Raw genomic sequence first — 11,867 nt, 5'->3', positions numbered from 1 at the left:
ACGACAAAACTACAAATATTTACTTCTTGGTCACTTTTGGCACCGGCATATTGATTTTGGTGGGCATAATCACTTTCGGCTGTTGAATTGTTGTCGTTCTCAATTTGATTGACTTGATTGTGTGGTGTAAATGGTCTTCGCTCATAGTTGTTTGGTCTTGGAGGATGGAAGTTGTTGCTTTGCTTGATTTGACCTCTGAAGTTGTTTTCTTCTTCAATTCTTTTTCTGTAGTCGTCATCTGACTTGCAATATTTTTGAATGACTTCATAAAGCTCAGCAACTATACTTGGTTTTTTTCTGAGAGAGATGAGAAGCGCATTGGCCTACTCAAAGCCCTTTAATTGCGGCTATTATCACCACTTCATCTGGGATATTTGGAATTTGTGCCTTGATTTGGATGAATCTTTTGAAATATTGACTCAGGGGTTCTTTGATTTGTTGCTTGCAATTCAACAGATCTATGTCTGTGAGGCCAAGCTAGTTGAAATCCTTGAAAGTCAACAAGCAAGTTTGCTTTAAGTTGATCTAATGAATGTATGGATTTTTCTTTTAGCGAAGAGTACCATTGTTGTGTTGGTCCTCTAACTGCCATGACAAGAGATTTTTCCAACATAGTTTCATCACCGCCTCCAGAAATTACTGTAGGCTTCAAAAATTATCAAAAATTGTCTTGGGATCAGATTGGCCATTGAAAGTTAGCATCATGTTAAATTTGTACCCCAAAGGCCATTGTGCTAGCTGCAAGTTTATTGACTAGGGGAGAGCTTGTGTTAATTGATATGAATGACTTTTGGGAGTTCTTTTCTTGAGAGGCTTTCGTTGCTGAATTTGGTTCTTCTAAATTTATGACTTCGTGGCTTGCGCTTTGAAGCTATTCATTCAGTTCACAAAGGGTGGCTTCGACTTTTTCTATTCTTTGTTTGAGAGATTTTTCTCTTGCTCTTGCACGACATTCTTCAAGTTTTTTTTGCTTTCTCAGCACTTGTTCTTCTAATTCTTTGAGCCTTTGTTCTTCGGCTTCGCTTGCCTTTGAAGAGTTTGGGACTTGGGGTGCATCTTTTTTTAGGCTTTGGTCTTCGACTAGTCGGTGGCTCATCTTCAGTTACCCCAGTGGTAACTTTCTTGTTAGGTCTGCCCATTAGCTTCGCGTGGTCGTGAGAGTTTTTGAGCACACACAAACTGGTGGGCGCTAGATGTTGGGTTAGAAATTACACAAGCATCAAAGTTTGAACACAAGACAAAGTTGTATTTGTTTCATGGTCATAGTGTAAATATCAGAGCGGGTATTTATAGGGGTCCTAGTCTTCATACTTTACATAAAATGACTATTTTACCCCCAACTCAAATAGTTACAACCCTTTTCAACTACAAGGGCGAAGTGGTCTGTTTTCCCTTTTGAGTCTTCATTCTTCAACTTTTGTACATCAACTTCATCGATGTCTTCGTCTTCTTGACTTAGTTGATTTCTGCTCTGATTTTCTTCTTCTCTTAGAATGTTAGGCGAAGTCCAACTTTTGTCTTTGCCTAATCTTGCTTTCTTTTCAACAGCGAAGACGAGAACTTTTCAGCGAAGATGTAATCTTTCTGACGAAGTCAAATTTCCAACTTCACTTTACTTCTTTTTCCAACACATAAACTTTGTTATAGAAATCACAATTTCAACTCCAAAGTTTCAGGGGCTGAGTTTTCCTGGCGAAGTTAAATCCCTCAACAATCTCTAATACAAGACTAGATCCTATTAAGTACTAATCTTATCTTGATTGCTAGCTCTGATTCCGGTGGACATATGAATTAGGGTTTCTAGCCCTCGGGCTCTTAGGATCAAATGCATGGATGCCCTGAAGAGTGGGGTACAGGCAGGTATATATAGGGCCCTTCAAGCATCCTAGACCCTCGGATCAAACCGAATTAAAAGGATGGCGTATATGTGATCCTAGAGGCGGTGGAGAACAGACATAGCAATGGGAGGCTGGTAGGAGGGGCCCACAGGCCGGCCGGCCTGACAGTGGGGCCGGCCGGCCCCACATGTCATGGACACATGACCTACTTTGGTGATTTGCCTTCTGGAGTCTTCTAGAGTCTTCCCATGTAGGTATCACTTTGGATTTACGTGATTTCCTTTGACAAATAGGTCCTCCTTGGTGGTTTTCTGATTAAATCCTGCTGGAAACACAGATTCACCAAAACTCGTGGAAATTGTCAGTTTAAACCCCTAAGTCTATGTTGGTGATCCATTTTAGTCATTTATGCAAGGTGTATTGATGGTTTGTGATTAACATTAACTACCATCAACATCCACGCCCACCGATCCAATGGAGCTTGTTGCCATTGCTGGATCCTCCACGTCGTTCCTGGATCCAGTGGGGAGAAAGAGGGAGCTCATCGCTATTGAAGGATCCACGCCCGCTGGATCTACTGGAGCCATTGCCAATAGGAGGGGTCACGACCCCACGCTGTGCCCCCCGTGCTAGTCTTGGAGGGAGAGGTAACTGGTGTAAGGGAGGAGGAGGGACACGAGGAGAGGGAGAAGGGGCACCGCCGCTCGATCGGCCTTTGAGGAAGAATAGGGAGCCGATGTGAGGGAGAAGGAGGGGCGTGAGGAGAGAGAGGAGGGGCGCTACCGCTTGGTCTTGGATAAAGAAGGAGCCGGTGTGAGGGAGGAGGAGGGAGGGGTACGAGTGTGAGGGAGGACAGGCGCCGCCGCTTGGTTCGGTCCTCCAGTGAGAGGGAGCCAATGGTGAGAGAGAGAGGAGTAAATTAAAAAACCCTAACTCCTTGTATTTATACCCAAAGACGGCTATCGGGCCTCGCCTAGGCCTGTTGGGTCTCGGCCTTATTCGGAGGCAGGCCTTATTGTAGCCGGCATCGATTCACTCCTCTCTCTATCTCTCTCTATCTCACCGTCCGCTCGGACGACCGCCTCCGAAAATAGAGGATTTTTGGGGCGGTTGTCTTAAGGCTCACACCTCCGTAAATCAATTTTAGGAGGTGGTTATTTTTTGCCTACCTCCATAAATCGAGTTTATGAGGTGGGCAAACGTGACTACCTCGGTAAATGAAAATGACCACCTCCATTAATAGCCCGGCATTTTAGGAGGTGGTTGGATTTTGTGTCTGCCTCTGTTAATATTTGAGCATTGCCTCCTAAAATCATTTGTGTGGTAGTGCATTCACGCAGGTGACGGTCACCTGGGCTTGATAAGGTGAGCGAGTGCATTCGGGTTTCCTTTCTTCCTCCTCACACTGAACTTAGAGAGGTGGAAGAGACTAGCATGCAACCTCCACTTCTAAAAACAAGATGGTACTAATTAACGTTCTACACTTCCTTTCTTGCACACATGAATGGATATTTGAGATTCTTTCTGAATTATTGTGAATTTTCAGTGTGCCAAGCCCATATACTCCAACATCATCTACCTGTTTTTTTAGTTTAGGGTTAGTTCAGTTGATTGGGTGCCCACCCGGGTTTATGTCCTCGACTTGGCATGGGTGCTCGCATTTTCCTGAATTTATTCCAGGATTTAACGGCGCTATGCTTTCAGTGGTAGGCGACGTCCCCGTCGACAGCGAGGCGCCCATGGTGACTTCGTGAATCTCGAATCTGCTGGCTCAGTCCTTCGGAGATGCTCATAGGGGTAGGGTTTACGTACGTGTATTCATAAAGGGTGGGTGTGCATGCGTGCTGTGGACGTCTATGTTGTATTGTGTAATTCTAAACAAAATCAGACCATCGTACAAATTAGAGGTTAAAAATAGACTTTACCTTAATAATAATTGTAATAATACTCGGTCTCTCTGACTTAATACGTTTATGTAAAGCAAGTTCTAGGAATCTTGTATACCCTTTTATTCTTCAAACATATGCGTGTGGAACATCAAATTCACAGTAGGCCATTTCACTTGCAATGGGAACATTTTTTTAGTCAATCATTCAATCATGCTTGATTTGGTCGGCATCATTTAACCTGGAGCTTTTGCTTGGACGGCAAGTCAGCAAGACTGGACTAGTAGTATTTTGCTTTGTCCCTGCTTTGATTTCAGATTAGGTACACCAATGGATAAGGTTCCCTGGTTCGGCTCGGTGGGTTGGTGTGGACGTGTCGTCTTGGTCTTGGAGACGACCGCCCGGGGGTCATGGCTGTTTATAGGGCTTATTAAAATTTATACAGATTAAAAATCGAATGAAAATATCGCCTAGCCATCTAAATTTCTTAGGCAACATTTGCTTAATAAACAAAAAGTTGACCAATATTTAACTGTTACTTGATTCTCCTTAGTTCCAGTTCCAAATTAAAAAGACGTTTTGACTTTTCTAGATCGATAATATTGCTCTCCTCAGAGCATCCGTCCATTCGGACGCTGCGCTTCCCGGTCTGCACTACTTGCTCCTACTCGTCGTGTGCCCCGCTCGCGACATTCGCTTCCCCCACGATCGCCCGCCGCAGGCACTGCACCCCATCCGCCGCGACCTTTCTCCATCACAGGGACGCTGCACCGCCAGCACCACACCCCGTCCGCCGCGGCTTTTCTCCCGCACATTGTGGCACCATGTTGCGGGCACCGCACCCACCCGCCTGCCGCGGCCTTCTCCAGCACAGGGGTCGCTCGCCGCGGGCACTCCACCTGCCCACCTTCTGCACCCCCAACTCCATGTCGGCATCAAGCTCTCGTGCCGACAAGCCTCCAATCGTCCAAGCAACAAGTGGATGTTGCACTGAAAACGCATGTTGAAAGCGTATGTTTCTATTGTTTCAACGGTATGTTGCAAGTGTTTTATATTGATTTTGCACAAGTAGATCGGAATGTTGCACATGTTTCAATGGATATACACGTACGGTTTAAGTGTATGTTCTAAATATTTCATCTGTTTCAGACGTATGCTGCAAATGTTCATTAGGATGTTGCAAAAGTAGATCTGAATGTTGTATATATATGCAAGTGTTTCAAGTGTTTTCATATGTACGTTGCAAGTGTTTTGTCTGATTATTTGCATATGTTTGCAATGGTTACACATTGTTTTCATGTTTTTATGGTGTTTTGTAAGTGTTTCAGACATACGTTGCAAGTGTTTCAGCTGTTTTGGACATATATTGCAAGTGTTTCACCCGGATGTTGCAAAAGTAGATCGGATGTTGCACATGTTGCAATGGGACCCACCAGCCACAGCTGCTGGGGCGCCGCTGTGGGTCACCATGGGGGCAGGTGACAGGGACCCATGTGGCTTCCTGCGCGCGGGTGCGGTGGTCAGGCGAAACAGAGCGAGCACGATGGTAAGGTTGTACGCACCGTGGGGTTCACGTGGTGGGGCGCACGAAAACAGACGGCATAGGCTTCTTTCCTATGCGGCACGGCCTCCCGCACGAAGGACCGGCGGTGGCCGATATTTTGGAACGGCTCCAGACGTCTAGGCGCTAGTCACGCCTAGATACATAGATTTTGTTCCGCACCTATGTTTGCACTATGTCTTTATATATAATAAATAAATATTTAAAAAAGTTAAAATATCTTATAATTTAGAATTGAGGGAGCATATAATAAACCCGGTTACATGGTCTAGTAGTATTTTTCACCTTGTACAATCAAGCTTCACATTTTTCGACGCTGGAAATAAAGTAAAATCTTCTTAGCATTGATTAGTATTTAACAGGCCAGTAACATTGTCACTTGTCAGTAGTAACCGAAACAAACAAATGGTAATTTAGATAGCATTGTGCTGTTAGAAGTTAAACACAAGTATACGAAATAGTACCTCAAAAGATATACGAAACCGTGGTCTCAAAGGTCCGCATTGCATTATTGGTCTTCATAGGAACCATCTACAGCATTTACAATAACGGCAGAAAGAATAAAGTACAACTGCATGGCTCCCATTATGTTTTTTAATGATTACTTTCTTCACATATAGGGGCACAACAGCCAACAGGGTTCAGTTGCATGGACGATCTTTTAAATGAACCAGCCAGTATACTCTTCGGTTCGGTATTTTGCCGGTCCAACCTCGGTTCTGTTCGGTTCGGTCCGGTCCAAATAACTATAACTATATATAACTAGCGAAGATCCGGTGACTAATTTATTACTACTCCGTAGAATGCATGTTAAGCACACACATATGCATGATTCTTTACTGATGACGAATGAACTTGAAAAAGTGTGCACCTTGTTTTTTTAGAAATAAAAATGCAGTGGGTGTGTCATCGATATATACGTTCTTCACTTGTTCTGTAGATCAATGTACTACATACATGAAGTAAATAAGTAATAGTAAGTTATTACATATAATGCCTTAATATAGAAGTTGTGTCTTTGTGAGGTTTCGACTCCTTCACTTTCCTAGTTGGATGGCACCTCTGGAAGGAAAGGAACTCATCAAGGACGTTCGAAGGACGTTCGAAGGCAGCAGCTCCACTACAGTCGAGGTGTTCCGAGCGCGGTCGTTGAGGAGGGGAAGCTGTGGCCTCTGGCAGGCTTCAAACTCCTTCGAAGCTTACTGGCTTTACAATAGCTAATGAGTAGCAACAGGTGTTTTATGTAAATTAGGCCATGTTTGGTTTCTATAAGTCAGCTGACTTATTAAGTCAGGTGACTAAAAACCAGTGACTTATAAGTCATGCATGTTTAGTTGTAGATGACTTATAAGCTCATTAAAGGTGTGGGTCCCATGTGAAAAAGAGTGACTTATAAGTTTTAAGCAGGGGTGAACCAACTTAAAACTTATAAGCAGGGGTGACTTATAAGTTGGTGGTGTTTGGCAAAATAAGTTATTTTTTTCACTTTTTAACTTATAAGTAGATGACTTATTTGGAACCAAACAGGGCCTTAAACCTACGTGCAAAACTCTTGTCAGGGTTCCGCCGCCTTTCCTTGGTAATCCTAAGATTACTCAGGAACGTTGTAACCTTTGATATTCTACTTTTGCTTAATAAAAAACGTGTCACATGGACATGCGCGCGAATAAAAGGTTGCAACGTGTGAGAGCTAGCTATACGTATAGCTAGCCTACCTCCAAGAGACCGTGACCCCCACGCATCTTGCCTCCGCTCGAACCTTGCTTTGAAGCATAGGTACGTGAGTGAGAGCAACTAAACTAAAGATCCCGACACAAAGAACCATGGTATACTCCGGTGAACCCAACTCGAACCTTGCTTGCTAGTATTCTAGTACTAGGAAAAAGGCTGCTGTCACTTCTAGAAGAGGATCCTAGAGAATGAATTAATCACACGACGACACGCCAGAAATCTTAGTGTATAGCTCATGCATGGGATATATATTTCCCAATCGTCGAGATATTTGTATCACAACCCTGATCGATCTGATATGGTTAACCATTGACTGAATTAATTTATGGGAGACGACCACTTACTTTCATCAAGAATAATTTATACCTAATATAAGACCGATCAGAATCTGATGCATGCTAACTAAACACGCTGATCATGAGCATATGCGGGTGGACGCCGGTGCACTACCGGAGACGGCTTCTTTGCTGAGTGTTCCAGACTTTGCCGAGTGCTTTTTTATCGGACACTCGGTAAAGAGGTTGTTTGCCGAGTGCCAGAGAGAAAGCACTCGGCAAACAACTGGCACTCGACAAAAAGGTGGTTTGCCGAGTGCCGAACACTCGGCAAAGATCAGGTTTGCCGAGTGTCAAACAATAACACTCGGCAAAGGGCCACCGTCGTTAACGGCCAGCAGCCCCCGTTAATCCTTTGCCGAGTGTCTTCTCCTGACACTCGACAAAGAGGCTCCTTTGTCGAGTGTCATTTTTTTTACACTCGGCAAACTATATTTTTTCACTTTTGACCTCCAAACTTTTTCTGCAGTCCTCAGACAATACCTGGTACTCCATGTTCCAATGTGACATATTTCTCATACTTTTTCTATATTTCTTTAATTTATTTCATTTAATTGAATTTTCTTGAATAATTCAAATTATAACTGCTAGTCATTCGAATAATGAAAAAAAATGAATGGAAAAATGATATTTATGTTATTTAGTATAATGTGAGGCCGTATCCAGGAATAGACCACCAATTTCGAACATCTTGTTCACAAAACATGACCACGAACTTGTGGTCGAGTTGTTTTTAAATTCTATAAAAAGCAAACAAAGTCCGAAAATCATGAAACTTGTCAAGATATCATATGTGGAGGCTGTGATAAAAAATTGAGGAGGTTTCGCGCAAGTTGTCACATACGATGCTTGCAAACCGAAGTTGGCCTATCTTGTCTCACACATGCAATCTCTTCTCCTTTGTGCAGAATCAATCGGCGACATCGAACGATTCTCATGCTTCAACGAATCCTTCACCAAATCAGTGATGATACTTGTGGTTGTTAATGATACTTCTATTTGTAATTGTGGTTGAAGATGATGGAGCACTTTGGATTACTTGTGAACTTATGTGTGATATATTGTGAGACATGAGACGTTTGTGATATATATGTGACGTTTGTGATATATATGTGGTGTTGGTGATATATATATGCTGTTGGTGATATATATGTGATGTTGGTGATGTTTGTTATATATATCTTCTGTTTGTTTGGATGGGATGTAAAAAACAAATAAAAAGGTTGTTTTCAGTCACTTTGCCGAGTGCAATGGCCATGACACTCGGCAAAGTGGCTACTTAAGAATTACCTGGGAACATGCTTTGCCGAGTGCAATGGCCATTGCACTCGGCAAACATCAGAGATTTGCAGAGTGCCACGGGACAGGCACTCGGCAAACATTACATACTTTGCCGAGTGTCTTTCCAGCGGCACTCAGCAAAGTGAGCACTTTTGCCGAGTGTCTAAGTCAATGACACTCGGCAAAGCGAGGACCTTTGCCGAGTGCTTGACCTTAGCACTCAGCAAAGCCGCCCTCACGGTGGCGCTCATCGTCACGGCCACTTTTCTTTGCCGAGTGTCGGATTGGCACTCGTCAAAGTCTTTACCGAGTGCCCGATAAAGTGCACTCGGCAAAGAGGTCTTTACCGATAAACTGTTTACCGAACACCTTTTGTCGAGTGTATATCGGTCTTTGCCGAGTGCCTGAGGCACTCGGCAAAGAAGCTGTCTCCGGTAGTGGTGCCAACTCCGACCCATGCATACCAACTAACCCGCATGCTAATTAACCACCAATCTCCCAACATGCACTGTATTTAGAGGATGTTTTATGTGCTTAGTTCATTCTCTATATAAGCCACCACTCAACAGCTAACCTGACCTGTGGGTGAGCCCAAGTTCTCTCGATCTGTAGCTACATACTCTACGTCCTACCGAGTAGCTGCTACTACTAAGAGATCGAATAGATAATTAAGGTGTACGTACGTTAACTAGGCAAGCAAGCAATCAGCTCATCAGCTTTTTTTTTGTGAACAAGCTCATCAGCTTATTAGTACACACCACCAGTACAAACTCAGCTCAGCATGTCTGCATGCCCATCTTGCATCATCTACTGCGATTTCGGCTTCTGCTGCGGCAGTGCCAGCGACGACGACCTTGAATGCCACGTGCCGCCGCCACCACCACCACCACCACTTCCGCCGCCGCCGCCGTGCCATGGCCATACAGATCAGGTCATAACAGTGGTGAACGCGCCAATACAACTGCCTCCACCGCCACATCCACAAGTCATAGTACCATATAATCAGCTGCCACCGCCTCTTCCGGCACCACCGCACCTGCTGCCTCCGGCTCCGACGACGACTGTGGTATACGACACACCGCCACCGCTGCAGGCAATAGCTCCTCATCGTCAGTGTGTGCCGCCGCCACTGCCACCTGCCGAGGTGTATGACGATGGTTCTTCGCCATTGCCAGTTAGGAAGAGTACACAACAGCCCAAATTTGGTGTACCACCATCCAGGAGGCACGAAACTGATGATGATCCAGCTGCACTGAGCATGGTGCCGCAAGCGACAAAGGCTCCTTCGACTCCGGCGACTTGTGATGCTGCCCCCGCGCTTCAACATCGTCATCCCGTGGAGCCTTCGACGGATTTCGAACTGGGCATGGAATATTACTCGCAGCAACATCATCAGGAATACTTTCTTATGCAAGGACGAAGCTAGGCAGCATACTTACTATATATACTATATAGTAGTAGTGTACAAGCCAAATCTCACACTGTTGCACTACACGTCCATGCTTGTGTCACGTCATTGTACCTTATTTTCTCCCATCTCAGCTCATGCATCTCTTGTTTGCCATGCATGCATGTTCACTTTCTGTTCATCAATAATAATATAATATTTGAGGTGTTGCGGCTTTCACTATAGTTGTAAATTATTTTTGTTCGTTCTTACTTACTCCAACAAATAAGTGAGTTTTCTTGTACCTTTTGTTAATGTGGTTTTAGTTTAGCACATTCAGTACAATGGAAAAAGAGAGCGAGAGTTCATAGCGCAGATGCATTATTCAACAATTTAATTTTAAGGAGTTCGACTTTTTCGAACTATTATTTCGGCAGTGTTTTTTCATTCCTTATCATACACAAGATTCCCATAATACGGCGCCCCAAATTTATCCAAACAGCTTCAAGGCTCTATTATTTAGGAGGCTCTGGCTCTTTTGGAAAAAGCTCTAGCCTTCTTTGATAGAGCAGCGCTCTAATATGGAGATGAACCCGTTTTGATTTTTTTGTTTTTTTTTGGCAGAACAGCTGAGTTAGGCAAGGACCGGGTCTTCGGGAGCTGGTAGAAGCTTCTCTTTTTTTTTGCTCTGGTGGTCTAGCACAAATTTGGCTCTGGTTCCTGTTAAGATTAAATAAATTGTGATCAATTAGTTAATCATGTCATTAGCAACTGCTAATGATGGTTTACTGTAGAGGCAACTTTAGATCCCGTAGAGACACCTTTTGGCCAATAGGCAACTGCCCATTGGGCTTGTATAAATATTTGTACACTGTTCATCAATCAATATAGAGAGTCACTTTCATCCGTCGACACTTTTTCTTCTAACACGTTATCAACACGCTGACGCTGAGAGGCAGGAAAGGAAGGAGAGAGAGTTCACCGAAAAACTCGCCGGAGACTTTGTCGGCGTTGCTGTTTCCAAGGTAGAAGATGGCAAACCCCATACCTTCCATGAATGCCATGGTCGACTCCATCACTGATGTAGTGGAGTCTAGCATCCACCGTGGCCATCACGCTGGAGGCCTTCGCCGCTTCATGCTCCAGGGCGTCGTCCGCCGTGCCCTCCGGAACACCTCCGACCACCGCATCCCTCCTCGCCGCTTCCACGGAGTCCGCACCGGAGGGAGCAGTGGCCGCCGTTCATCGCCACGCCCGTCGTCCCGCTGCAGTTCGCCCCCGTCGTCTGCCCGACGCATGGCCCGGCCATGTTGGTCAGGTGCGTGGGGGCGCCGCCGGTGACGTCACCAATGCCGCCGACGCTGCCAAGGCCATTGGTGACGCTGCTGCTGCCACCACCGCCGTTGCCATCGACTGCGCTCGCGCTGCCTTGGAACGGCGGCGGCAGCACCATGGTCGCGCGCCGTGGGGCCCCTCCGCTCTCCAACTGTAGCGTCGGATCAGAGATTTGGCCGCTCGGCTTCGCCTACAACATCGACGTCGCGCTTCCACCGCCACCTCCACCGTCTGGGCCACGCTCCTACACCAACATGATGGCCAACTGCCACCAAGGCCTGTGTCGAAATGCCATCCTACTCGGACACGCCTTCGGAGCCGGGTACGTCTCTGAGTGGCCTGGGTCGGGTCGGTGGGGGCGTATCCGCCGTTCCCGGCTCGCAGTGATGGCCCTTGTGGCCGGAGCTTGCCAGGGATAAGCAGGGTCCGCCTTGCCGACCGGCCTCCATGGCCGGAGTAAGGGCCTCGGCCCTAGCCTACCATGAGAGGAGGGGGAGGAGGGAGATGAGGCAC

General features: G+C 45.5%; 1 protein-coding gene across 1 annotated transcript; it reads right to left on the bottom strand.

The window, feature by feature from the left end:
• Positions 1-11,154: 11,154 nt before the first annotated feature.
• Positions 11,155-11,472, bottom strand: LOC136548571 (putative glycine-rich cell wall structural protein 1). Its single transcript, XM_066540051.1, has one exon. It carries the CDS (start codon positions 11,470-11,472, stop codon positions 11,155-11,157), a length of 318 nt encoding a protein of 105 aa, XP_066396148.1.
• Positions 11,473-11,867: the final 395 nt, after the last annotated feature.

The sequence above is a fragment of the Miscanthus floridulus genome, chromosome 4 (genome assembly GCF_019320115.1).
Source record: "Miscanthus floridulus cultivar M001 chromosome 4, ASM1932011v1, whole genome shotgun sequence".
NCBI classification, from domain to species: Eukaryota; Viridiplantae; Streptophyta; class Magnoliopsida; order Poales; family Poaceae; genus Miscanthus; species Miscanthus floridulus.
The sequence above is the reverse complement of the archived record's forward strand: the minus strand, read 5'-3'. Positions and strand labels throughout refer to the sequence as shown.

Bases quoted from the DNA above. Each gene is read 5' to 3' on its own strand.
- LOC136548571 (XM_066540051.1), bottom strand. From the start codon at position 11,472: ATGGTGCTGCCGCCGCCGTTCCAAGGCAGCGCGAGCGCAGTCGATGGC.